Source organism: Oncorhynchus gorbuscha, linkage group LG09 (assembly GCF_021184085.1).
Source record: "Oncorhynchus gorbuscha isolate QuinsamMale2020 ecotype Even-year linkage group LG09, OgorEven_v1.0, whole genome shotgun sequence".
NCBI classification, from domain to species: domain Eukaryota; kingdom Metazoa; phylum Chordata; class Actinopteri; order Salmoniformes; family Salmonidae; genus Oncorhynchus; species Oncorhynchus gorbuscha.
This window is the reverse complement of record NC_060181.1, coordinates 17,083,911-17,111,600: the sequence shown is the minus strand read 5'-3', so window position 1 is coordinate 17,111,600 and position 27,690 is coordinate 17,083,911. Positions and strand designations below refer to the sequence as shown.

At 43.7% G+C, this 27,690-nt stretch overlaps 1 protein-coding gene across 1 annotated transcript in view; it reads left to right on the top strand.

The window, feature by feature from the left end:
- Nucleotides 1–27,074, top strand: part of LOC124043208 (juxtaposed with another zinc finger protein 1) — a 37,455-nt gene extending 10,381 nt beyond the window's left edge. The window contains exons 2-5 of the mRNA XM_046361517.1: nucleotides 17,020–17,092; nucleotides 23,072–23,268; nucleotides 25,716–25,885; nucleotides 26,331–27,074. Coding sequence (XP_046217473.1) covers nucleotides 17,020–17,092; nucleotides 23,072–23,268; nucleotides 25,716–25,885; nucleotides 26,331–26,507 — 617 coding nt within the window. The 3' untranslated portion in view covers nucleotides 26,508–27,074. The remainder of the gene's footprint in view (nucleotides 1–17,019; nucleotides 17,093–23,071; nucleotides 23,269–25,715; nucleotides 25,886–26,330) is intronic.
- The last annotated feature ends 616 nt before the right edge of the window (nucleotides 27,075–27,690 follow it).

Here is a 27,690-nt window from a genome sequence, read left to right as displayed (position 1 = left end):
ACACTCACACATACACATCACACATACATACACACTCACACATACATACACACACACTCACACATACATACATACACACTCACACATACATACACACTCACACATACATACACACACATACATACATACACACTCACACATACATACACACTCACACACATACATACACACTCACACATACATACACACTCACACATACATACATACACACTCACACACACATACACATCACACATACATACATACACACACACACATACATACACACACATACATACACACTCACACATACATACACACTCACACATACATACATACACACTCACACACACATACACACTCACACATACATACACACATACACACATACACACTCACATACATACATACACACTCACACATACACACACTCACACATACATACATACACACTCACATACATACACACTCACACATACATACATACACACACACACATACATACACACTCACACATACATACACACACTCACACATACATACATACACACTCACACACATACATACACACTCACACATACATACACACACACTCACACATCACACACACTCACACACATACATACACACTCACACATACATACACACATACACATACATACACACTCACATACATACACACACACACACACATACATACACACTCACACATACATACACACTCACACATACATACACACTCACACATACATACAACACATACATACACACACACATACATACACACTCACACATACATACATCACACATACACACATACATACACACTCACACACACTCACACACATACACACACACATACACACTCACACATACATACACACTCACACATACATACACACTACACACTCACACATACATACACACTCACACATACATACACACTCACACATACATACACACACATACACACTCACACACACACATACATACACACACATACATACACACTCACACATACATACACACTCACACATACATACACACACACTCACACATACATACATACACACACATACATACACACTCACACATACATACACACTCACACATACACACTCACACATACATACACACTCACACATACATACACACTCACACATACATACACACTCACACATACATACACACTCACACATACATACACACTCACACATACATACACACTCACACATCACATACACACTCACACATACACATACACACTCACACATACATACACACTCACACATACATACACACTCACACATACATACACACTCACACATACATACACACTCACACACATACATACACACTCACACATACATACACACATACACACACACACACTCACACATACATCACACATACACACTCACACACACTCACACATACATACACACTACACACATACATACACACTCACACATACATACACACTCACACATACATACACACACTCACACACATACATACACACACTCACACATACATACACATCACACATACATACACACTCACACATACATACATACACACTCACACATACACACACTCACACATACATACATACACACTCACACATACATACACACTCACACATACATACACACTCACACACATACACACTACATACATACACACATACATACACACTCACACTCACTACATACACATCACACATACATACATACACACACACTCACACATACACACTCACACATACATACACACTCACACATACATACACACTCACATACATACATACATACATACACACATACACACACATACATACACATACACACTACACACACTCACACATACATACACACTCACACATACATACACACTCACACATACATACATACACACTCACACATACATACATACACACTCACACATACATACACACTCACACCGTCGGAAGTCGCAGGGCCAGAGCACCTCACCATGCACTGGGAAGTCTAATTATAGAGGGATGTACCCCCCCTCTCCCCTCCCTCTCTTTCCCCACTCTCCCCGTTTTTCTCCCTTCCCTCTCTCCATCCGGTGGCCTGCTGCTTCAGAAACACATTAAAACACTCTCTGTGGCTTAATTAGCAGTCTGAAAAACAAGACCCGCATTCTTGGCCTACTTTGACACACCCACTAGACACACACATACACACACATACACTCGCTAGACACACACACACACACACACACACACACACACACACACGCTAGACACACACACACACACACACACACACACACACTAGACACACACACACACACACACACACACACACACACACTAGACACACACACACACACACACACACACACACACACTAGACACACACACACACACTAGACACACACACACACGCTAGACACACACACACACACACACGCTAGACATACACACACACACACACGCTAGACACACACACACGCGCTAGACACACACACACACGCTAGACACACACACACGCGCTACACACACACACACACACGCTAGACACACACACACACACGCTAGACACACACGCTAGACACACACACACACACACACACACACACACACACACACACACACACACACACACACACACACACACACACACACACACACACACACACACACACACACACACACACACACACACACACACACACACACACACACACACACACACACACCCGCTAGACACACACACACACACACACACACACTGGTGGAAGATGGGCGCCAACAGACATGGCAGCTCTGCATCTAGCTCCGTGGCAACATTGTAGTATTTTGTTTTTTTGGTGTGTTATTTCTTACACTATTAGCCCTGAACGTCTTTTTTACAAGCATTTCATTACACCCGCAATAACATCTGCTAAATATGTGTATGTGACCAATAAGATTTGATTTGGTGTGGCCTTATCTTTGACCAGTAGGAGGCAGTAGTAGACTGTTGGTCAGAAAAGCAATGTTGTGTTGAAATGAGTAGAGTTCTGTTTGATGTGTAGCTGATTTAATGACAGAAATGCTAATTTGGAGTATATTTATGACTCCCGTGTGCTCCCAACTTACTGGTCTTATACACAGTCGGGTACACACCCATATAGTCACACACACTGTCTTTAGGGGAGAACTAGACCAGTGTGACAGCTATGATACAAAATATTAGTTATGATAGAACTAACAGACGTGTGTGTGTGTGTGTGTGTGTGTGTGTGTGTGTGTGTGTGTGTGTGTGTGTGTGTGTGTGTGTGTGTGTGTGTGTGTGTGTGTGTGTGTGTGTGTGTGTGTGTGTGTGTGTGTGTGTGTGTGTGTGTGTGTGTGTGCGTGCGTGCATTTACCCTAAGTGTGTACCCCTTCTTGTTACCGTGGTGGTATCAGGAGTGTAGTTGCTTCCTGTCCAGCTAGGTGAACGGAAGCCATAAAGTTGGGGAACATTTATTGCTCTCCTTCTCAGCACCTGGTTTACATAATCCCCCCCTCAAGATATTGGTAAGCATTGTTCTAGGCTAGCTACATGTTAACTGTAATTAAACATACTGCAGTATATTGTTAGCATTGGGTACCTTGACACAAAGATGGTGAACAAATGCATATAGTTAATTCAGGCCATTTACCTTTACAAAAAAAGGTCAGTTCCGGTCTACTTAACTGGGTGTCTCTCCCATAGACACCAATTTAATAGCAACTGGGAATGTTCTACTTAAGTCACTGACTTTCATTAAACCAGAAATAAACCGTGAGTGGGGTGTCTCACTTCCTCTTCCATCTCTGCTTGACATACTTTATTATTCAAATTATTTTTGTACTTTTATTTTAACAGGAAAAACCTTGGTCTCTTTTTCAAATGTGCACTGTATTTAAAGTTTTTCTCAGTTTTTCACAATTCCTGACATTTAATCAGAGTACAAATTCCCTGTCTTGAGGTCAGTTAGGATCACCACTTTATTTTAAGATTGTGACATGTCAGAATAATAGAATAATGAAATGCATCCACAGGTACACCTCCAATCGACTCAAATGATGTCAATTAGCCTATCAGAAGCTTCTAAAGCCATGACATAATTTTCTGGAATTTTCCAAGCTGTTTAAAGGCACAGTCAATTTAGTGTATGTACACTTCTGATCCACTGCAATTATGATACAGTGAATTATAAGTGAGATAATCTTTCTGTAAACGATTTTTGGAAAAATGACTTGTGTCGTGAAAAAAGTAGATGTCCTCACCGACTTACCAAAACTATAGTTTGTTAACAAGAAATTTGTGGAACCGGCCGCGACCGGGAGGTCCGTGGGGCGATGCACAATTAGCATAGTGTCGTCCGGGTTAGGGAGGGATTGGCCGGTAGGGATATCCTTGTCTCATCGCGCACCAGCGACTCCTGTGGTTGGCCGGGCGCAGTTCGCGCCAACCAAGGTTGCCAGGTGCACAGTGTTTCCTCCAACACATTGGTGCGGCTGGCTTCCGGGTTGGATGCGCGCTGTGTTAAGAAGCAGTTGGGTTGGGTTGTGTATCGGAGGACGCATGACTTTCAACCTTCGTCTCTCCCGAGCCCGTACAGGAGTTGTAGCGATGAGACAAGATTGTAGCTACTAACAATTGGACACTACAAAATTGGGGAGAAAAAGGGGGTAAAATAAAAAATAAAATACAAAATTGAAAAATAAATTTGTGGAGTGGTTGAAAACGAGTTTAATTACTCCAACCTAAAGTGTATGTAAACTTCCGACTTCAACTGTACGTATGCTAGCTAAATGCTAACCATACTGAAACATTTACATTTGAGTCATTTAGCAGACACTCTTATACAGAGCGACTTACAGGAGCAATTAGGGTTAAGTGTCTGTTGTATGCTAGCTACATGCTAACCATACTGAAACATCAAATCAAATTGAATTAGTCACAGGCGCCGAATATAACAGGTGAAAACCTTAGAGGGAAATGCTTACTTACCAGCCCTGAACCAACAATGCATTTGAAAGAAATATGCATAACAATAAGAAATAAAACTAACAAGTAATTAAAGAGCAGCTGTAAAATAACAATAGCGAGACTATATACGGGGGGTACCGGTACAGAGTCAATGTGAGTCAATGGCACCGGTTAGTTGAGGTAATATGTACATGTAGGTAGAGTTATTAAAGTGACTATGCATAGATAATAAAAGAGAGAGCAGCAGCATAAAATAGAGGGGGGGGGCAATGCAAATAGTTTGGGTAGCCATTTGATTAGATGTTCAGGAGTCTTATGGTTTGGGGGTAGAAGCTGTTTAGAAGCATATTGGACCTAGACTTGGCGCTCCGGTACCGCTTGCCATGCGGTTGCAGAGAGAAGAGTCTATGACTAGGGTGGCTGGAGTCTTTGAAAATGTTTAGGGCTTTCCTCCGCTTTCCTCCACTGCCTGATACAGAGGTTCTGGATGGCAGGAAGCTTGGCCCCAGTGATGTACTGGGCCGTTCGCACTACCCTCCGTAGTGCCTTGCGTTCGGAGGCCGAGCAGTTGGCAGTTTATTGGTGATGTGGACCGCAAGGAACTTGAATCTCTCAACCTGCTCCACTGCAGCCCCGTTGATGAGAATGGGGGCGTGCTTGGCCCTCTTTTTCCTGTTGTCCACAATCATCTCCTTTGTCTTGATCATGTTGAGGGAGAGGTTGTTGTCCTGGCACCACGCGGCCAGGTTTCTGACCTCCTCCCTATTGCCTGTCTCGCCATTGTCGGTGATCAGGCCTACCACTGTTGTGTCATCGGCAAACTTAATGATGATGTTGGAGTCGTGCCTGGCTGTGCAGTCATGAGTGAACAGGGAGTACAGGAGGGGACTGAGCATGCACCCGAGGGGCCCCTGTGTTGAGGATCAGCGCGGCGGATGTGTTGTTACTTACCCTTACCACCTGGGGGCGGCTTGTCAGGAAGTCCAGGATCCGGTTGCAGAGGGAGGTGTTTAGTCTCAGGGTCCTTAGCTTAGTAAGCTTTAGTCAATGAATAGCATTCTCACATAGGTGTTACTTTTGTCCAGGTAGGAAAGGGCAGTGTGGAGTGCAATAGAGATTGCATCATCTGCGGATCTATTGGGGCGGTATACAAATTGGAGTGGGTCTAGGGTTTCTGGGATAATGGTCTTGATGTGAGCCATGATCAGCCTTTAAAAACACTTCATGGCTACAGACGTGAGTGGTAGTCAATCAGGCAGGTTAACTTTGTTCTTGGGCACAGGCACTATGGTGGTCTGCTTAAAACATGTTGGTATTACAGACTCGGACAGGGAGAGGTTAAAAGTGCCTTGTGAATGTTGACCTGTTTTAAGGTCTTACTCACATTGGCTGCGGAGAGCGTGATCACACAGTCTTCCGGAACAGCTGGTGCTCTCATGCATGTTTCAGTGTTATTTGTCTCGAAACGAGCATAGAAGTAGTTTAGCTCGTCTGGTAGGCTCGTGTCACTGGGCAGCTCTTGGCTGTGCTTCCCTTCATAGTCTGTAATGGTTTGCTAACCCTGCCACATCTGACGAGTATCAGAGCCAGTGCAGTATGATTTGAACTTAGTCCTGTATTGAAGCTTGAAAAAATATTTCTGTTGAAGCATACTTTGAAGATGCAAGAACAGTCCACATTTGACTTTTCCTCTGCAAACAAAATAAGTGATGGATAGAAAAATCTGACTACCCCATATTAGACAAGTTTATATATTTACCTAGTAGGCTTGGTGTTGTGTGTTCTACTGCTAGGTCATGTGTGATACAAGTCGCTATTCGATGTCCATCCATGTCTGAGGACATCGGGAGATGATGTGGAAACCAGCCACTTGAGGCAACAGTGAGTGCTGTTACCTTCAAGTAGGTTTCGGTTTTCCTAGAGTGTTTTGTCGATGGGTGTAAGAATTTGCCTCATCCAAAGGTTGCAAATTCGAATCCAGCAATAGAAAGTTGATTTTCAGATATTTGTTTTAAGCCTATCCCAAACCTTAACCCTTACATTAACCATTTGAGTTAACCTTAACCCTTACCTTAACCATTTGAGTTAACCTTAAAACACTTTGACATTTGATGTTAGAGAAATGTGGATGAACGTCTGAAATCTGACATGAGACTGTGAGAGCTAGTTTGTGTTCTATGAGAGATAAATATTCCTCTTCAAGTTACGAGTGCAATACAGAGGGAACCCTGCATTCTGACAAGTCAATGCACAACAATTCTTGCAATCGCAGGGAAAGCAGCAGTTTTAATGGCCTTTGTTAAAATGGGGGAATCCAAGCTTTTCTTCCTACTTTATTTATTTCTCAACTCCTAAATATACGGGAACTGCACATTTTCAAGCCAGACTTTTTAGCAGCGGCAAGTTACCGCTTCGCAATACACAGTGAGTGTATATGGGAGAGTGGGGATAAATGTAACACGGCCCAATTGTAGGTAATTCGTAACTTGCCAGGTAATTAGTAACTTGCCAGGTAATTAGTAAAAGGCCACCCTACCTCAATATTTTTTGGTTATGTAAAACATTGTGATGAGAATGATGACATTTTTAGAGTAGTGGCAACCAGGGAAAATCCAATAAAATGTTGTTTGTCACATGCGCCGAATGCAGAGCTGACTTAAAGTCCCTTAACCAACAATGCAGTTCAAGAAATAGAGTTAAGAAATGTTTTTTTTATTTATTTGGAGTATATTTGTGTGAGGGTGGGGCATGGTGACATTAAATGGTTTCTGTGAGAAGTAAAGGCAGGGGGCGTGTTACCCCCAGTGGCGGTTTACCCTAAGTTAACCCAACAGTTAAGTCTACATTATATTCACTGTGTTTGCGCACATTTTTTGGGACATATAATTCATCAATAGGATGCTAACTATACTGAACAAGAATATAAACGCAACCTGTAATGTGTTGGTTTCATGAGCTGAAATAAAAGATCCCAGAAATGTTCCATACACACAAAAAGCTTATTTCTCTCAAATTTTATGCACAATTTGGTTACATCCATGTTAGTGAGCATTTCTCCTTTGTCAAAATAATCCATCCACCTGACAGGTGTGGCATATCAAGAAGCTGATTAAACAGCATGATCATTACACAGGTGCACCTTGTACTGGAGACATTAAAAGGTCATTATAAAATATGCAGTTTTGTCACACAACACAATGTCATAGATGTCTCAAGTTTTGAGGGAGCGTGCAATTGGCATGCTGACTGCGGGAATGTCCACCAGAGCTGTTGCCAGAAAATGGAATGATAATTTCTCTACCATAAGTCTCCTCCAGTGTCGTTTTTGAAAATTTGGCAGTACGCCAACTGGCCTCACAATTGCAAACCATGTGTAACCACATCTGGCTTCTTCACCTGCGGGATTGTCTGAGAACAGCCACCCGGACAGCTGATGAGACTGACAAGCTTTCTGTAAGAAAGCCCTTTTGTGGAGAAAAACTCATTCTCATTGGCTGGGCCTGGCTTTTTGTCCTTTTACAAGGTCACCAGCCTCTCTCTCTCTCATATACACACACACATTCAGTCCTCTCTCTGAGACTGTATGTAGTCTAAGTTAAGTGTTCTGGTTTCTGGATCTAGGTAGAATGATTGAAGTACGTCAGTAAAAAGCTAATTAAGACCACCTCAGTGGACCACCTCATGTGTGTGAGGGAGAGAGGAAATGCAAGATAGAATGCATTCATTCTCAATTATGAGGTGTGAAAGTCTGAAGCCAAAGTGCTACTAAGGCCAAGACCAAACACACACACACACACACACACACACACACACACACACACACACACACACACACACACACACACACACACACACACACACACACACACACACACACACACACACACACACACACACACACACACACACACACACACACACACGGAGGCTGTTAAATATGGCACAGAGATATTTAAGCTCTGGTCTGTAATGGCTTTGGATGTAATACATCTGTGAGCCATTATACGCGCAACCATAATTACATACACACATTTATTACTTCTGTGCCTTATAGCAAACAGGATGCATGTTTTGGAATATCCTTCTTTCACTCTGTCCTTTATGTTGGTATTGTGGAGTAACTACAGTGTTGTTGATCCATCTACAGTTATCAGCTATCACAGCCATTAAACTCTATAACTGTTTAAAAACACCATTGGCTTTATGGTGAAATCCCTGAGCGGTTTCCTTTCTCTCCGGCATCTAATTTAATAAGGGTATTGATACACCATCCAAAGTGTATTATTAATAACTGACCATGCTCAATGTCTGTTCTAGTCACTGGGTGTATTGATACACCATCAATTCCCCTGACAGGTTATTCCCCTGACAGGTTATTCCCCTGACAGGTTATTCCCCAAACAGCACAAGAATTTGCATTACCCAAAACAGTTACAAGCCATACAAAAATAAAAATCCTCCAATAAATATTTAAAATGGGCGACAACAGTCTCAAGTTGAAGTTTAGTCTGCAGGCTATTCCATAGGCAAGGAGTGTAACAGGAAAAGGCAGCCATACCCAACTCTGTGGAAACCACATGGGCCTCAAGTGTAATCCATGCTTGAAACCTGGTTTTAGGAATTATAATTCTATTATTGATGAGTGATGATAAATAAGAAGGTTGTTTATTCAGAAGGGCTTTATAGACAAACACGAGAGCATGTTGTTCTCGTCTCACGGACAGCGAAGTCCAACCCACATTTTGATATAAAACACAGTGGTGAGTTCTGTACCTAGCACCCGTAATAAACCTAAGTGTGCAATGATAAGTAGCATCCAGCCATTTAAGTGTTGATGCCGTAGCATGCATGTAGATAATATCCCCATAATCTATAACAGACAGAAAAGTAGCTTGCACAATCTGCCTTCTATTTGTAGAGGACAAACATGTCCTGTTTCTATAGAGAAAGCATAGCATGATTTTTTTGCCGAATGTTCCTCAGGCTATGGAAACCTTATACATATCTAGCAGTAATATTTCCAGTTTCTCCCCTCACCCAGAATAATTATTTGTCATTAGTAAATGCACAGAAGTTGGGAATTGATTGAGATATTTTCTTATTTAATTTGGGAGTATTTCTCACAGTAGAGGAAAAGGTGCATCTCTGTGTCTACCTCCCCTGTCATACAGTGACTACATAGACATAATGGCAATCCAAAAGTGCCTTTTTTCTATAGCCAATTGGTAGACACTGAGTCTGTATTTGGTGTTTTAATTTCTGTAACAATCTGATTGATTTGTGTGTTTGGATAATACGGTTATTTAGTGTTTTTAACAGCTGACATATGGGACTATTTTCAGTTTTCAGCTCTTGGGTTTCTGTACAGCACTTTGTGATATTGGCTGATGTAAAAATGGCTTCATAAATACATTTGATTGATTAAAATGGTGCCAAAGTGTCCTTTTCTTTATATTAAAACCTCACTAGTGTATGTGGGACGCTAGCGTCACACCTGGCCAACATCCAGTGAAATTGCAGAGCGCCAAATTCAAATGCAGAAATACTCATTATAAAATTTCAGAAAACATACAGGTATTTTACATAGGTTTAAAGATGAACTTCTTGTGAATCCAACAACGATGTCAGATTTCAAAAAGGCTTTACTGCGAAAGCATACCTTACGATTATTTTAGAACATCGCCCAGCAGACAAATCATTACAAACAGGAACCAGCCAAGTAGAAGAGTGACACAAGTCAGAAATAGAGATACAATTAACCACTTACCTTTGATGATCTTCATATGGTTGCACTCAGAAGACATTAATTTACTCAATAAATGTTCGTTTTGCTCGATAAAGTCTCTTTATATCCAAAAACTTCCATTTTGTTTGTGTGTTTTCTTCAGTAATCCACAGGCTCAAACGCAGTCACAACAGGCAGACAAAAAAAAACAAATTTGTATCCATAAAGCTCATAGAAACATGTCAAACGATGTTTATATTCAACCCCCAGGTTGTTTTTAGCCTAAATAATCAATAATATTTCAACCGGACAATAACGTTGTCACTATAAAAGGTAAACAAGAAAGGCACTCTCTCGGTTGTGCGCATGAAGAAGCTCACTGCAGGGTCTACTCATTCAGACTGCTCTTACTCCACTAATTTTTCAGAATACAAGCCTGAAACCATTTATAAAGACTGTTGACATCTAGAGGAAGGCATAGGAACTGCAATTTGAGTTCCAAGTCAATGGTTACTGTAATGGCATTGAATAGAAAACCACAACAAACAAAAAAATCCTACTTCCTGGATGGATTTTCTCAGGTTTTTGCCTGCCAAATCAGTTCTGTTCTACTCAGACACTATGTAACAGTTTCTATAACAGTTTCTGAAACTTTAGTGTTTTCCAAATCTACCAATTATATGCATATCCTATCTTCTGGGCCTGAGTACCAAGCAGTTTAATTTGGGCACGCTTTTCATCCAAAATTCCGAATGCTGTCCCCTACCCTAGAGAAGTTTTAACAATTAAAGGGAATCTTCCGAGTTCCACTCTGCATGCATTATTTAGGGTATTTGGGATAATTCTGAAGAATTCTGTATGTAGATTTTCTATTGGGTTTTTCGCCCAATGCGTATAAGCATAATTCCAGGTTGGACCCAAAACCTTGCCTCCGTAAACTGCAATTGGTAAAATTACACTTGAATATTTAGCACTAGACTTGGATAGGAATATTTATTTTAAAAATATATATTTTTATGGAGTACAATGCTTTGCAGGTTTTTTCTTTTGAGTGAATTCACTCCCAGACCAAATCCACCAGAGGCTCTGATTTATAGTCCCATGTAGTTGTACCATTTGTGCATGTTCAACCATTTCCTAATTTGAAGGAGTGTCTGTTGCATTGATTCCTGATAGAAAATCGCAGCTTTGGTTTTCTGAAAGTTAAAGGTGATTGCCCAGTTGATGCTCCATTCCTAAAGAATGTTAAGTTGTTCCTGTTGACCTTACTCTGTTGGTGACAGTAGGTCATGGTCATCTGCATAGAGCAGGAATCTGACCTCATCTTTAAGGGTGTGTCCAACAACAATGCTAATTGGTTGACGTAAACTTTGAACAGGTTTGGACTTCGAGTGCACCCTTGTCTCACCCCCATCCTTGTGCAAAAAACAATGTTATTTTATTGTAAAGTTTAATACTACATGTGTTGTTTGAGTAAATAGATTTTATGATGCCGTATACTTTGCCCCCAATGCAGCTTGATCCATCATGCCATATGGAATCAAAAAGCATTCTTTAAATCAACAAAACATGCAAATCCTTTTTTTTTCTCGCTCTCTCATACACACACTAACATATACATATATGGAGACACATCTAGACTGTAATGATACTCAGTAACACAATAGATTCTAAAAGTTCAACATATGTCTTAGTATATGCACGGTAGCACAGTATGTTTGACTCCTGATAAGTGTACATCAGATACATGTAAAGTCAAGCAAGTACACTACACTGCCTAGTTGTGTAGCAGGCGGTTGCAGCGACAGCCCGCAATTTTAATGATCGCCATTATGCTTAGCTAATTGTGTTTTTGAGTTGCGTATGTATGTAAGGTAGGCCAAGTAAATTAGGCTGTACACATTCACCACAAGCTATTGCATTGCATATGTATTCATCATTTCACTGTATTTCTACAATGTAGTGCAATGTCACCCTGTTGACCACATGGTGGCAGTGCTACTATGCAGTTGTGACTAGGCACACACACACACACACACACACACACACACACACACACACACACACACACACACACACACACACACACACACACACACACACACACACACACACACACACACACACACACACACACACACACACACACACACACACACACACACACAGAGTTAGCAGGGGGCTTTTGAAGTTTGGGCTGGTGGCCTCAGGCAGTGGAAGCTCCCTGCTGCAATGTTACTGAGTTGGCAAATAGGCTGGAAAAAGTGTGCGTGTGTGTGTAATTATATAGTATATCCATCAACCTCCCCTCCCCTGACAGGCAGTGTACATACAGTAGCACCATGCTACAGAGAGGGCTATGTAACCAAGAACACTTAATGAAACCAGGGGTTGTAAATTAGATACCCTCTGCTACCATGGACAGAATATAGGCTTTCTTTACTAATACTCCACACACAACACTGAAACAGAGAGACTAGTGTGAGTATCTTACAGTATCAATCAGACATGAATTTACACACACACCCATCTCACCTTACTGCATACTGATTTCCTCCACAAATCAAGTCATAAACCCCATATACAAGCACTTTCAGTCAAAACCGGTGTACTGTACTGGATGTTTGCTACCATTTTGCCTCCCCTTGCACATCGGATTTACTATGCGTATACATACTGAAAGATTTCAAGACTCCGACGCCATTTCCATATTCATGATCTACAGTGCTTTCCGAAAGTGTTCATACCCCTTGACTTATTCCACATTTTGTTGTGTTACAGCCCAAATTCCAAATGGATAAAATAAAAAAAATAAAAAATTCTCACTCATCGACACACAATAACCCACAGTGACAAAGTGAAAACATGTTTTTATACATTTTTTGGCACGTTTATTGAGAATGAAATACAAAATATCTTGTTTACATACAGTACCAGTCAAGTTTGGACACACCACCTCATTCAATGGTTGTTCTTTATTTTTAATTTTTTTTACATTGTAGAATAAGAGTGAAGTCATCAAAACTATGAAATAACACTTATGGAGTCATGTAGTAACCAAAAAAGTGTTAGACAAATCTAAATATATTTTATATTTCAGATTCTTCAAAGTAGCCACCCTTTGCCTTGATGACAGCTTTGAAATCTCTTGGCATTCTCTCAACCAGCTTCACTGGGAATGCTTTTCCAACAGTCTTGAAGGAGTTCCCACATTTTCTGAGCACTTGTTGGCTGCTTTTCCTTGCCTCCAACTCATCCCAAACCATCTCAATTGGGTTGAGGTCAGGTGATTGTGGAGACCAGATCATCTGATGCAGCACTCCATCACTCTCCTTCTTGGTCAAGTAGCCCTTACATAACCTGGAGGTGTGTTTTGGGTCATTGTCCTGTTGAAAAACAAATGATAGTCCCACTAAGCGCAAACCAGATGGGATGGTGTATCACTGCAGAATGCTATGGTGGCCATGCTGGTTAAGTGTGCCTTGAATTCTAAGTAAATCACCTACAGTGCCACCAGCAAAGCACTCCCATATCATCACACCTCCTCCTCCATGCTTCATGGTGGGAACCACACATGCGGAGATCATCCGTTCACCTACTCTGTGTCTCACAAAGACACGGTGGTTGGAACAAAAAATCTCAGATTTGGACTCATCAGACCAAAGGACAGATTTCCACCGGTCTAATGTCCAATGCTCGTGTTTCTTGGCCCAAGCAAGTCTCTTCTTATTATTGGTGTCCTTTAGTAGTGGTTTCTTTGCAGCAATTTGACCATGAAGGCCTGATTTCGCACTCCTCTGAACAGTTGATGTTGAGCTGTCTGCAACTTGAACGCTGAAACATTTATTTGGGCTGCAATTTCTGAGGCTGGTAAGTCTAATGAACTTATCCTCTGCCGCAGAGGTAACTCTGGGTCTTCATTTCCTGTGGCGGTCCTCATGAGAGCCAATTTCATCATAGTGCTTGATGGTTTTTACGACTGCACTTGAAGAAACTTTCAAAGTTCTTGAAATTTTCCGGATTGACTGACCTTTTATGTCTTAAAATAATGATGGACTTTCGTTTCTTTTTGCTTATTTGAGCTGTTCTTGCCATAATATGGACTTGGTCTTTTACCAAATAGGGCTATCTTCTCTATACCACACCCCTACCATGTCACAACACAACTGATCAGCTGAAATGCATTAAGAAATTCCACAAATTAACTTTTAACAAGGCATACCTGATAATTGAAATGAATTCCATGTGACTACCTCATTAAGCTAGTTGAGAGAATGCCAAGAGTGTGCAAGGCTGTCATCAAGGCAAAGGGTGGCTACTTTGAAGAATCTCAAATATAAAATATATTTTGATTGGTTTAACACGTTTTTGCATACTACATGATTCCATGTGTGTTATTTCATAGTTTTGATGTCTTCACTATTATTCTACAATGTAGAAAATAGTAAAAATAAAGAAAAAAAAACCTTTCATGAGTAGGTGTGTCCGAACTTTTGACTGGTACTGTAAGTATTCACACCTCTTTGCTATGACACTCCAAATTGAGCTCCGGTGCATCTAATTCCCTTTGATCATCCTTGAGATGTCACTACAACTTGATTGGAGTCCACCTGTGGCCAATTCAATTGTTTGGACATGATTTAGAAAGAAACACAACAGTCTATAGAAGGTACCATAGTGCATGTCAGAGCAGAAACTACCATGAACTCCAAGGAACTGTCTGTAGATCTCTGAGAAGTGTGATGAGGCATATATCTGGGTGAAGGGGATAAAAATCATTTCTAGAGTGTTGAATGTTTCTAAGAACACAGTGTTCTCTATCATTGAGAAATTGAAAAAATATGGAACTACCCAGAATCTGCCTAGAGCTGGCTGTCAGACCAAACTGAACAACCGGGCAGAAGGAGGTGACCAAGAACCCAGTGGCCAGACGGAAGCATCTCCCGATAAAAAGGCACATGACCGCACACCTGGAATTAGCAAAAAATGCATTTGGAAGACTCTTAGAGCATAAGGCAAAATATTATCTGGTCTGATGAAACAGAAATGTAACTATTTGTCCTGAATGCAAAGCACTTTCTGGAGAACCAGGCACAGCTCATCACCTGTCTAATACCATCCCTACCGTGATGTATGGTGGTGGCAGTATCATTCTATGGGGATGCTTTTCATCAGCAGGGACTGTGGGACTGGTAAGCATAGATGGATCAATGAATGGAGTCAAATACAGGCAAGTCGTTGATGAGAGTGCAAACGAACCTTAGACTGGGGTGAAGATTTACATTCCAACAGGACAATGACCCAAAGCATACGCTGGAATGGCTTCAGAATAAGAAAGTGAATGTCATCGAGTGGCCCAGCCAAGGCCCAGACTTGAATCCCGTTGAAAATCTGTGGAAAGACTGTTCACCGCCTTTCCCCATCTAACTAGGGCAGGCGGAATATATGCCATTTTGGAGTCAACAGAAGTTAGAAACAACACCATAAATATTCACTTACCTTTGATGATCTTCATCAGAAGGCACTCCCAGGAATCCCAGTTTGACAATAAATTACTGATTTGTTCCATAAAATCCATCATTTATGTCCAAATAGCCACTTGTTGTTAGCGTGTTCAGCCCAGTAATCCATCTTCATGAGGCGCAGGCACTTCGTCCAGACAAAAACTCGAAAAGTTCCATTACAGTCCTTTAGAAACATGTCAAACGATGTACGGAATCAATTTTTAGGATGTTTTTAATATAAAACATCAATAATGTTCCAACTGGAGAATTCCTTTGTCTGAAGAAAAGCACTGGAACGAGAGGTAACTCTGTCGGGAGCGCACGTCATGAGACCAAGGCACTCTGCCAGACCACTGACTCAAACAGGTCTCATGAGCCCCTCCTTTATAGTAGAATCCTCGTTCAAGTTTCTAAAGACGGTTGACATCTAGTGGAAGCCGTAGGAGGTGCAACTTTATCCATATCTCAATGTGTATTCGGTAGGCCAAGCTTTGAAAAACTACAAACCTCAGAAGTCCCACTTCCTGGTTGGGAGTCAAAGCTGTAGTCACTGCCGAAGGTGCTTCTACAAAGTATTGACTCAGGGGTGTGAATACTTATGTAAATGAGATTTCTGAATTTCATTATTCAATAAAGTTTTCTTTGTTATTATAGGGTATTGTGTGTAGATGGGTGAGAAACATAATTTAATCCATTTTGAATTCCATCTGTAACACACCAAAATGTCTAAGTCAGGGTGTGAGTACTTTCTGAAGGCACTAAATATCCATATAATCTATCTAGATTTATTCTACGGTAACTAAATATCCTACTCTTTCTTTCTCTCTCGATCTCTTAGACACAGATCCTCGCGTTCTGGAGAAACAGGAGCAACAACAGCCCACCTACCTGGCCCTGAGCTACATCAACAGGTAACATACACACAGGGCAGTGTTGCTCCACACAGGGCAGTGTTGCACCACACAGGGCAGTGTTGCACCACACAGGGCAGTGTTGCTCCACACAGGGCAGTGTTGCTCCACACAGGGCAGTGTTGCACCACACAGGGCAGTGTTGCTCCACACAGGGCAGTGTTGCTCCACACAGGGCAGTGTTGCTCCACACAGGGCAGTGTTGCTCCACACAGGGCAGTGTTGCACCACACAGGGCAGTGTTGCACCACACAGGGCAGTGTTGCTCCACACAGGGCAGTGTTGCACCACACAGGGCAGTGTTGCTCCACACAGGGCAGTGTTGCTCCACACAGGGCAGTGTTGCACCACACAGGGCAGTGTTGCTCCACACAACACAGGGCAGTGTTGCACCACACAACACAGGGCAGTGTTGCACCACACAACACAGGGCAGTGTTGCATCACACAGGGCAGTGTTGCTCCACACAACACAGGGCAGTGTTGCTCCACACAACACAGGGCAGTGTTGCTCCACACAACACAGGGCAGTGTTGCTCCACACAACACAGGGCAGTGTTGCTCCACACAACACAGGGCAGTGTTGCACCACACAGGGCAGTGTTGCTCCACACAGGGCAGTGTTGCTCCACACAGGGCAGTGTTGCTCCACACAGGGCAGTGTTGCTCCACACAGGGCAGTGTTGCTCCACACAACACAGGGCAGTGTTGCACCACACAGGGCAGTGTTGCACCACACAGGGCAGTGTTGCTCCACACAACACAGGGCAGTGTTGCTCCACACAACACAGGGCAGTGTTGCTCCACACAACACAGGGCAGTGTTGCTCCACACAACACAGGGCAGTGTTGCTCCACACAACACAGGGCAGTGTTGCTCCACTGATGGAGCAGTCTCGACAAAGACGAGCATACGGGGACAGAAGTGGCCAGTCATTTGAAATTTGATTTGATCAACATTCCTGGCTTCAGTTCTACCACATCCTTGGTTTTCTTCAGGCTGTTGGTTTGAAAAACATGATTCTGTCTAGTAGCAAATCTGATACGACTTCTTCTTCTGGGGCCTGTATCAGACTTGTTTGACCATTGTTTTGCAGTTGTGTGGTGATAGTCCAATTGCCCTGAGTGTGTTATGGTGCTTTTTGTGTTTTTGTGACCGTGCTGGCGTGACTGTGAGTGTGTCTTGTTTGTGTTTGGATGACTTCCCAGAGAAACAGTGTTGTCATTAGAAGCACCGAAAACCACAGAAGAAGCGAAACGCTCCGTCTACACAGTTATAGCCTAGCCAAACACAGAAATGAGAATGAGATGTGTGTTTATCCCAAAGCTTCATGTCCAATCTCACACCTCTTAAATCAGACTGTGTGATTTAGGGATTTGACGAATGTACAAATATTCCTAACTTTTAAACTGCCAATGAGGTGAATTCACAATCCTGCATAAGTTCTGCATATGACAGCTATGGGGCAATGCATTTCAATCTACCGCAGTGGTGGTTACCTACCTTTTCATTTCACCTTTATTTAACCAGGTAGGCTAGTTGAGAACACCTTTATTTAACCAGGTAGGCAAGTTGAAAACACCTTTATTTAACCAGGTAGGCAAGTTGAGAACACCTTTATTTAACCAGGTAGGCAAGTTGAGAACACCTTTATTTAACCAGGTAGGCAAGTTGAAAACACCTTTATTTAACCAGGTAGGCAAGTTGAAAACACCTTTATTTAACCAGGTAGGCAAGTTGAAAATACCTTTATTTAACCCGGTAGGCAAGTTGAAAACACCTTTATTTAACCAGGTAGGCTAGTTGAAAACACCTTTTATTTAACCAGGTAGGCAAGTTGAGAACACCTTTATTTAACCAGGTAGGCAAGTTGAAAACACCTTTATTTAACCCGGTAGGCAAGTTGAAAACACCTTTATTTAACCCGGTAGGCAAGTTGAAAACACCTTTATTTAACCAGGTAGGCAAGTTGAAAACACCTTTATTTAACCAGGTAGGCAAGTTGAAAACACCTTTATTTAACCCGGTAGGCAAGTTGAAAACACCTTTATTTAACCAGGTAGGCTAGTTGAAAACACCTTTTATTTAACCAGGTAGGCTAGTTGAGAACACCTTTATTTAACCAGGTAGGCAAGTTGAAAACACCTTTATTTAACCCTAGGCAAGTTGAAAACACCTTTATTTAATTTGAAAAACCAGTTGAGAACACCTTTATTTAACCAGGTAGGCAAGTTGAGAACACCTTTATTTAACCCGGTAGGCAAGTTGAAAACACCTTTATTTAACCGGGTAGGCTAGTTGAAAACACCTTTATTTAACCGGGTAGGCTAGCTGAAAACACCTTTATTTAACCAGGTAGGCAAGTTGAGAACACCTTTATTTAACCAGGTAGGCTAGTTGAAAACACCTTTATTTAACCAGGTAGGCTAGTTGAAAACACCTTTATTTAACCAGGTAGGCTAGTTGAAAACACCTTTATTTAACCGGGTAGGCTAGTTGAAAACACCTTTATTTAACCAGGTAGGCAAGTTGAAAACACCTTTATTTAACCAGGTAGGCAAGTTGAGAACACCTTTATTTAACCAGGTAGGCTAGTTGAAAACACCTTTATTTAACCAGGTAGGCAAGTTGAAAACACCTTTATTTAACCAGGTAGGCAAGTTGAGAACACCTTTATTTAACCAGGTAGGCAAGTTGAGAACACCTTTATTTGACCAGGTAGGCTAGTTGAAAACACCTTTATTTAACCAGGTAGGCTAGTTGAAAACACCTTTATTTAACCAGGTAGGCAAGTTGAGAACACCTTTATTTAACCAGGTAGGCTAGTTGAAAACACCTTTATTTAACCAGGTAGGCAAGTTGAGAACACCTTTATTTAACCAGGTAGGCTAGTTGAGAACACATTTATTTAACCAGGTAGGCTAGTTGAGAACACATTTATTTAACCAGGTAGGCTAGTTGAAAACACCTTTATTTAACCAGGTAGGCTAGTTGAAAACACCTTTATTTAACCCGGTAGGCAAGTTGAGAACAAGTTCTCATTTACAACTGTGACCTGGCCAAGATAATGCATCGCAGTTTGACACATACAACAACACAGAGTTACACATGGAGTAAAACAAACACACAGTCAATAATACAGTATAAACAAGTCTATATACGATGTGAGCAAATGAGGTGAGAAGGGAGGTAAAGGCAATAACAAAGGCCATGGTGGCAAAGTAAATACAATATAGCAAGTAAACCACCGGAATGGTAGATTTGCAGTGGAAGAATTCCGTCTGCGAAGTAATTGCTCCCAAGGATGAACCAGACTTGTGGAGGTCTACAATTTTTTTCTGGGCTCTTGGCTGATTTCTTTTGATTTTCCCATGATGTCAAGCAAAGAGGCACTGAGTTTGAAGTTAGGCCTTGAAATGAATCCACGGGTACAACTTCAATTGACGTCAATGAGCCTATCAGAAGCTTCTACAGCCATGACATCATTTTCTGGAATTCTCCAAGCTGTTTAAAGGCACAGTCAAGTTTGTATGTAAACTTCTGACCCACTGGAATTGTGATACAGTGAATTATAAGTGAAATAATCGGTCTGTAAACAATTGTTGGAAAAATGACTAGAGTCATGCACAAAATAGATGTCCTAAACGACTATATAGTTTGTAAACTATAGTTTGTTAACACAACATTTGTGGAGTGTTTGAAAACGAGTTTTAATGACTCCACCCTAAGTTTATGTAAACTTCCGACTACAACTGAATGTAAGACGACAGCTGATGATAGCGTTGTTGTTAGAATGTTGTATTATTGGATATAATGTATTTGTATGTGTATTGTGACTGTGTAATTGTCCTTAGCTGTCCTGGGACTACGGCTGCAAATGAGTTTTTGGATAACTCGTCATATTTACATGGATGTTGCGTTATTGTAATATTGCTGTTGCATTGTCCCCTATAAATAAATAAATACATTTGTATTGACCTGCTTTTTTAAGCTGCTGCTACTCACTGTTTATTATTTATGCATAGTCACCCCTACCTACATGTACATATTACCTCGACTAACCTGTAACCCCGCACATTGACTCGGGACTGGTATCCCGTGTAAATAGCCTCGTTATTGTTATTTTATTGTGTTACATTATTCTTACTTTAGTTGAATTATTTTCTTAAATATTTTCATACTTAAAAAATATTCAGCATGGTTGATTATGGGCTTGTAAGTAACATTTCCCTATAAGGTTGTATTCGGTGCATGTGACAAATAAAATGTGATTTGATTCCTGTTTCAACATGAAAATGCCCCTGTGCACAAAGCGAGGTTCATACAGAAATGGTTTTTCAAGATCGGTGTGGAAGAACTTGACTGGCCTGCACAGAGCCCTGACCTCAACCACATCAAACACCTTTGGGATGAATTTGAAGGCCAACAGTGAGCCCGGCCTAATCGCCAACATCGGTGCTTGACTTCACTAACGCTCTTGTGGCTGAATGGCTGAAGTCCCTGCAGCACTTTCCTCCTTCAGGGCTGTCACAGTTTTTCAACACGGCTTCTTGTAGCTTGGTTCTAGATATGCCGTTAGGGCATTCAATCTGGTATCCTCTACCATTGACAATGGCTGCATATCAATAATTTCTGTAGTCAGCGCTGTGATTTTCACTTGGTCCTTTACCGCACTGCTGCTAGCAGCAGGTTGGGTCTCACTGGGCTTTCCTTTCAGTACCTGTACTGTCTACCACTGTATCTCAATTCCACCATGCAAAGTTTGCATTTCATCACCTTCTCGTTTCATTTGTCAAAGTATTGCCATACAGTACTTCGAAGCTGTCGCTACCCTGTCTCACCATTTGATGTGCGGAGTGGCAAATCATTTGAAAGATGCATAGCCATCTCCTTACAGCATTGTTGCGTTAGGTATTTGGTGATTTTACATTTTTGCCTTTATGATCATGATTGGAACCTGTTGGTTTAAACGTCACAGTCCCAGTGTGGGTGGAGGAGTGGCACAGTCCCAGTGTGGGTGGAGGAGTGGCACAGTCCCAGTGTGGGTGGAGGAGTGGCACAGTCCCAGTGTGGGTGGAGGAGTGGCACAGTCCCAGTGTGGGTGGAGGAGTGGCACAGTCCCAGTGTGGGTGGAGGAGTGGCACAGCCCCAGTGTGGGTGGAGGAGTGGCACAGCCCCAGTGTGGGTGGAGGAGTGGCACAGCCCCAGTGTGGGTGGAGGAGTGGCACAGCCCCAGTGTGGGTGGAGGAGTGGCACAGTCCCAGTGTGGGTGGAGGAGTGGCACAGTCCCAGTGTGGGTGGAGGAGTGGCACAGTCCCAGTGTGGGTGGAGGAGTGGCACAGTCCCAGTGTGGGTGGAGGAGTGGCACAGTCGCAGTGTGGGTGGAGGAGTGGCACAGTCGCAGTGTGGGTGGAGGAATGGCACAGTCCCAGTGTGGGTGGAGGAGTGGCACAGTCCAAGTGTGGGTGGAGGTGTGGCACAGTCCCAGTGTGGGTGGAGGAGTGGCACAGTCCCAGTGTGGGTGGAGGAGTGGCACAGTCCCAGTGTGGGTGTGGCACAGTCCCAGTGTGGGTGGAGGAGTGGCACAGTCGCAGTGTGGGTGGAGGAGTGGCACAGTCCCAGTGTGGGTGGAGGAGTGGCACAGTCCCAGTGTGGGTGGAGGAGTGGCACAGTCCCAGTGTGGGTGGAGGAGTGGCACAGTCCCAGTGTGGGTGGAGGAGTGGCACAGTCCCAGTGTGGGTGGAGGAGTGGCACAGTCCCAGTGTGGGTGGAGGAGTGGCACAGTCCCAGTGTGGGTGGAGGAGTGGCACAGTCCCAGTGTGGGTGGAGGAGTGGCACAGCCCCAGTGTGGGCGGAGGAGTGGCACAGTCCCAGTGTGGGTGGAGGAGTGGTGAGAGAAAAGAAAGAGCCAGAATAGGGAGATAAAAAAGACTTATTGTTTCAATAGTGTGTGTGTGTAACCTGTAATGTTTGTGTCCAGGTTTATGACGGACGCGGCACGTCGGGAGCAGGAGACCCTGAAGAAGAAGGCCACACCCAAACTTTCCCTGTCAATCACAGGTGGCGTGTCTCGGAACAGCGTGGCCACACCTCCACGGCACAGCAATGGCAACCTGACTCCCCCCGTGACTCCTCCCATCACACCCTCCTCCTCCTTCCGTAGCAGCACGCCCACAGGTAAGCGAAAGTGGAGATTTTGGATGTGTTGCCTTTTGCCTCTTGTAGTCCTGTGTGGCTCACTGGGTAGAATGTGGCGATTGCAAATGCAGGATTGTGGTTTTGCTTACTGCTGGGTTCCACGCACTACTGTAAGTCACTTTGGATAAAGGCATCTGCCTCTAGTGTTCTAGACTGAAGGTCAATGAAACCAAGGTTACTCACGTAACCAGGGTTCAATGAACCAGGGACTATGCTAGTCACTCAATGGACATCTTTTCGCCTGGCGGCAGGATGAGCCGAAATATTAATATCAGAGTAATTCCGTGCCGTGTGTGATGCGCGTGCCCCCCCCACACCCTATAAACACCCAGCGTAGCATCACGTCCTCTTTTCTTCCCTCGGCTACGCAGGTGAGTGAGTAGTGGATGTAGCTGTCGTTGTGTGTCGAGGATACTCCCAGGAGTGCTCTGCAGTGTTTTGTCATCATTGTTCTATTACAGGGTGACACCGTGCTACGAAGTAGGGTGAACGGGTTGGGCAAACCTGTTCACGGCACGAGGCTTAGTTGTCTTGTCTGCCGGTTAGCCTCCCAGCTAATTGCGTTATCTGTTGCTTGTTAGCTTCAGCTGGATGCTAGCCTCTTCTCTCTGGAGTTTGAGTCTGGGTACCGTGCCTTCCCAGGCTAGGGGAGACACTCTAGCTAAACACCGAGTCACACCTTGACGTCCAAACTTCGCATACTATCTTACTGGCTGGAGCTGCAGCTGTTGCCAGAGTGAGATTCAGAGGATGTGCGCCTCACTAATCTCGCCAGAGTTAGCCAGTCTGTTCTCATTGCCTCTCCTCACACCTAGTCTGACACTGTCAGTTGAGTTGGGCTCCTCACATCCATACCTTTGGGGGATTGTGAGTGGAATTTCTCCAATATATTCTGATATCCGTAGAATGTGGTGTTATACAGATTATCTCGTCTATAAGACATATCTGTATTTCTGCTTCTGTCTAGACGGGGAGAATATCATCCACGCCATACTACTGCGATAAATGCAATGCTGGCTTGGCTTCGATTGATGCCCATTCCAACTGTATTATGTGCCTGGGCTTAGAGCCTGCCATTCAGGCTGTGGATTCTGCCAACTTTGGCTGAGGCGGCCCAGTCAGCCTCTCTGTCTTTGCAGCTCTGCTCTCTAAGCCTGACAGGCTCCGTTGAAGACTTAAGACAGGAGGATCCTGACGCGATCCCCGTCTTTGCTGGTAATGACCTAGACGAAGAGACCTCTGAGGCAGGTTCTGGGTCAGCCAACCATGGCTCAGAGAGGGCTGAGAGTGAAGTCCCTGTTCATCAGCTGATATGCAGGAGTTCCTCTAAAGAGTTCTGAAAGCTCTGGATATTAATCCAGATCTTAACAGCAACCTGGCCAGAGTGTACATTCCTCAGTGCTCCAAGTTCTCCAATGAACTACATCAATCTTGGACTAAGGTGAACTCAAGGTCCCATGTCTAAAGCCAGTGAAAGCCTTCACGGACCATCATGGCTTCTCCCGAGGAGTTGGGACTGGGCCAGTACCCAGTCGTGGACCCCATTATTGCGGCCATGGTCCTCCCAGACGAGATCATTGGTAGGTCTCCCCGCCGTCCTCCGAGACCTCATCTGGCATACCTGCACGGTCTGATATCTGGCCTGTCCACTGATGGGGACCCTGAGCTGATGGCTGAAATGACTCTGGTGTCCAGACTCCTCTCCCTCTTAAACACTTGAGATGTCACGTGCTAAGGTCAAAGCCCTGTCTATGATCATCATGTCACGCAGACCCCTGTGTTGTCACCGACAAAGATGTCGGCCTCTGTGAAGAAACCCTTTATGGAGCTCCCCATTTCCCCGGTCCTAGAGTGGACACCATTCTAGACCAAATGACATAGAGACCCTGCAGTCTTTCATGGGTCCCCCTTAAGCGAAATAGAACATTCCTATTTTGAGTGTTCTAGTGTGTTCAGTAGAGAGCCAGTGTTCTTGCAGTGTGCAGTGGTCCCAGTCTACACAGGTAATTACACACCAGCTGTCACACTGTTCACACGGGTGTGTGTGTTTCAGAGCCCTAAAGCAGATGGTCCAATTCCTGCCCAAATATTTGCGTTTACCCACCACCACGCGTGCACACACCCTTGTTGAAATCCTTTTAACATGTGCCAGGGTGCCATCCATTTCCTCCTGCTGAGGTGGAGCATTTCCTGTGTGAGTGTGTGTGTGAGTGAAAAAAGTGGTGCATTTACTAAATCAGAGCAATACCTCCCATTTAATGATCTGTTTCAGGGAGACAAACCCCTCCCGCCGGGTTCTCTTGAGACACACACACACTAAACCCTCCTCTGTTCTATGCTCCATGCCCTTCTACTTCAGACAGTATAGTCATGTCCCCATGACACGCAAACTGGTGTGTGTGTGTGTGTGTGTGTTCCCCCTCCAGGCAGTGAGTATGATGATGAGGAGGTGGACTATGAGGAGTCAGACAGTGATGAGTCCTGGACCACGGAGAGTGCCATCAGCTCCGAGTCTATCCTCAGCTCCATGTGTATGAACGGAGGAGAGGAGAAACCCTTCGCCTGCCCTGTGCCTGGCTGCAAGAAGAGATACAAGGTGCAGTACACACACAGCCCCAGTTTATAGAACAGTCCCTAGCTCTGTTATTCTGCTACACACTAGTCCTCTATATATCAGTTCAGTGTAGCCTATGATCTGTGTAGTGGAGGTTTTCACCTCAGGATGTGAGGGGGAGTTTCCTCTAGCAATGTCAGTGTTTGCAATGTTGTTCCTGGATGTTGCTTTTAGGGATTTTCACTAAGATAATGTAAGGGGAATTATTATTTTTCTAGGAGTGGGGCAGTCCCACTCCTTTTCTATTTGATTCTTTATTAGGTAGGACAGTAAAGGACTGACAGGAAAGGAAGGAGGATAGGGGATGCTAGAATAGCAGTCGGTCGGATGTGAACCCACGCTCACACAGGTACCTGTATTCTGGAGGCAGCCACTTAGACCGCTAGACCACGCCAGGCCTGCTAATCTGTCTCTCTCCCTCATTCAGAATGTGAACGGTATTAAATACCATGCCAAGAACGGCCACCGGACACAGATCCGTGTGCGGAAGCCCTTCAAGTGCCGCTGTGGGAAGAGCTACAAGACGTCCCAGGGCCTGAGACACCACACCATCAACTTCCACCCGCCCGTCTCCGCCGACATCATCCGCAAGATGCAGGGCTAGAAAAAAACAAAAAACATTTCCCTATTCCTCACCAGCACTCCCAACCCCAACCACCCCACACTTTTTCAATGTCAATATCCACCCCACCTTGACCAACCAACCAAAACATATCCCTATGCCTTCTGGCCCAACCTTAGGGGTGACAACCCAAACCCCTATTCCTTCTGGCCCAACCTTAATATGCTGACCACACCGCCCACGTTGCAAAATAAATGTACAGATCCATGTTATTAGGTCATTACACCCCCACTGCTGGTGTCTGTTCTATTTGTGATGCTTAACGCACTGCAAGTCCCGCCTCTCCCATCTCATTGGTTTTTAGGAGCATATGCTCACGTGGGTCATTGAAAGATGAACTGAGGTCCACACTCCAGTCCAGTCTGTTGTGGTAATGCGCCTTAAAGTTGGTTGCCAAGCACCATATAAAATCAGAAAAAGAAGTCTGAAGGAGGAGAGATTACTAGAAACTAATTCGGTTTAGCCTTTTATCTGTGGATTAATTGTCAGAGGAGAGGACCTTGTGCATTTCAGGTAAAATAACAACCCAATGTTTATATCCCAGGACAAATTAGTTAACAACAGTAAGCTAGCTAGCTATTGGCAAAAATGTTTAATACTTTTTGACCTGTCCCCAAATTAATATAGTTGGTCCATGGTTTGTTTTGCTATTTCAACCTGCGTGTCCTGATTAGCGTCTGGTGTGGGGGGACAAAATCAACATGCGATGACGCACGCAGACACGCATGCGGTCTGGTCAGCATGTAACCTTACGGGTGACAACCCAAACCCCTATCCCTTCTAGCCCAACCTTAGGGGTGACAACCCAAACCCCTATCCCTTCTAGCCCAACCTTAGGGGTGACAACCCAAACCCCTATCCCTTCTAGCCCAACCTTAGGGGTGACAACCTAAACCCCTATCCCTTCTAGCCCAACCTTACGGGTGACAACCCAAACCCCTATCCCTTCTAGCCCAACCTTAGGGGTGACAACCTAAACCCCTATCCCTTCTAGCCCAACATTAGGGGTGACAACCTAAACCCCTATCCCTTCTAGCCCAACCTTAGGGGTGACAACCTGAACCCCTATCCCTTCTAGCCCAACCTTAGGGGTGACAACCTAAACCCCTATCCCTTCTAGCCCAACCTTAGGGCTGACAACCTGAACCCCTATCCCTTCTAGCCC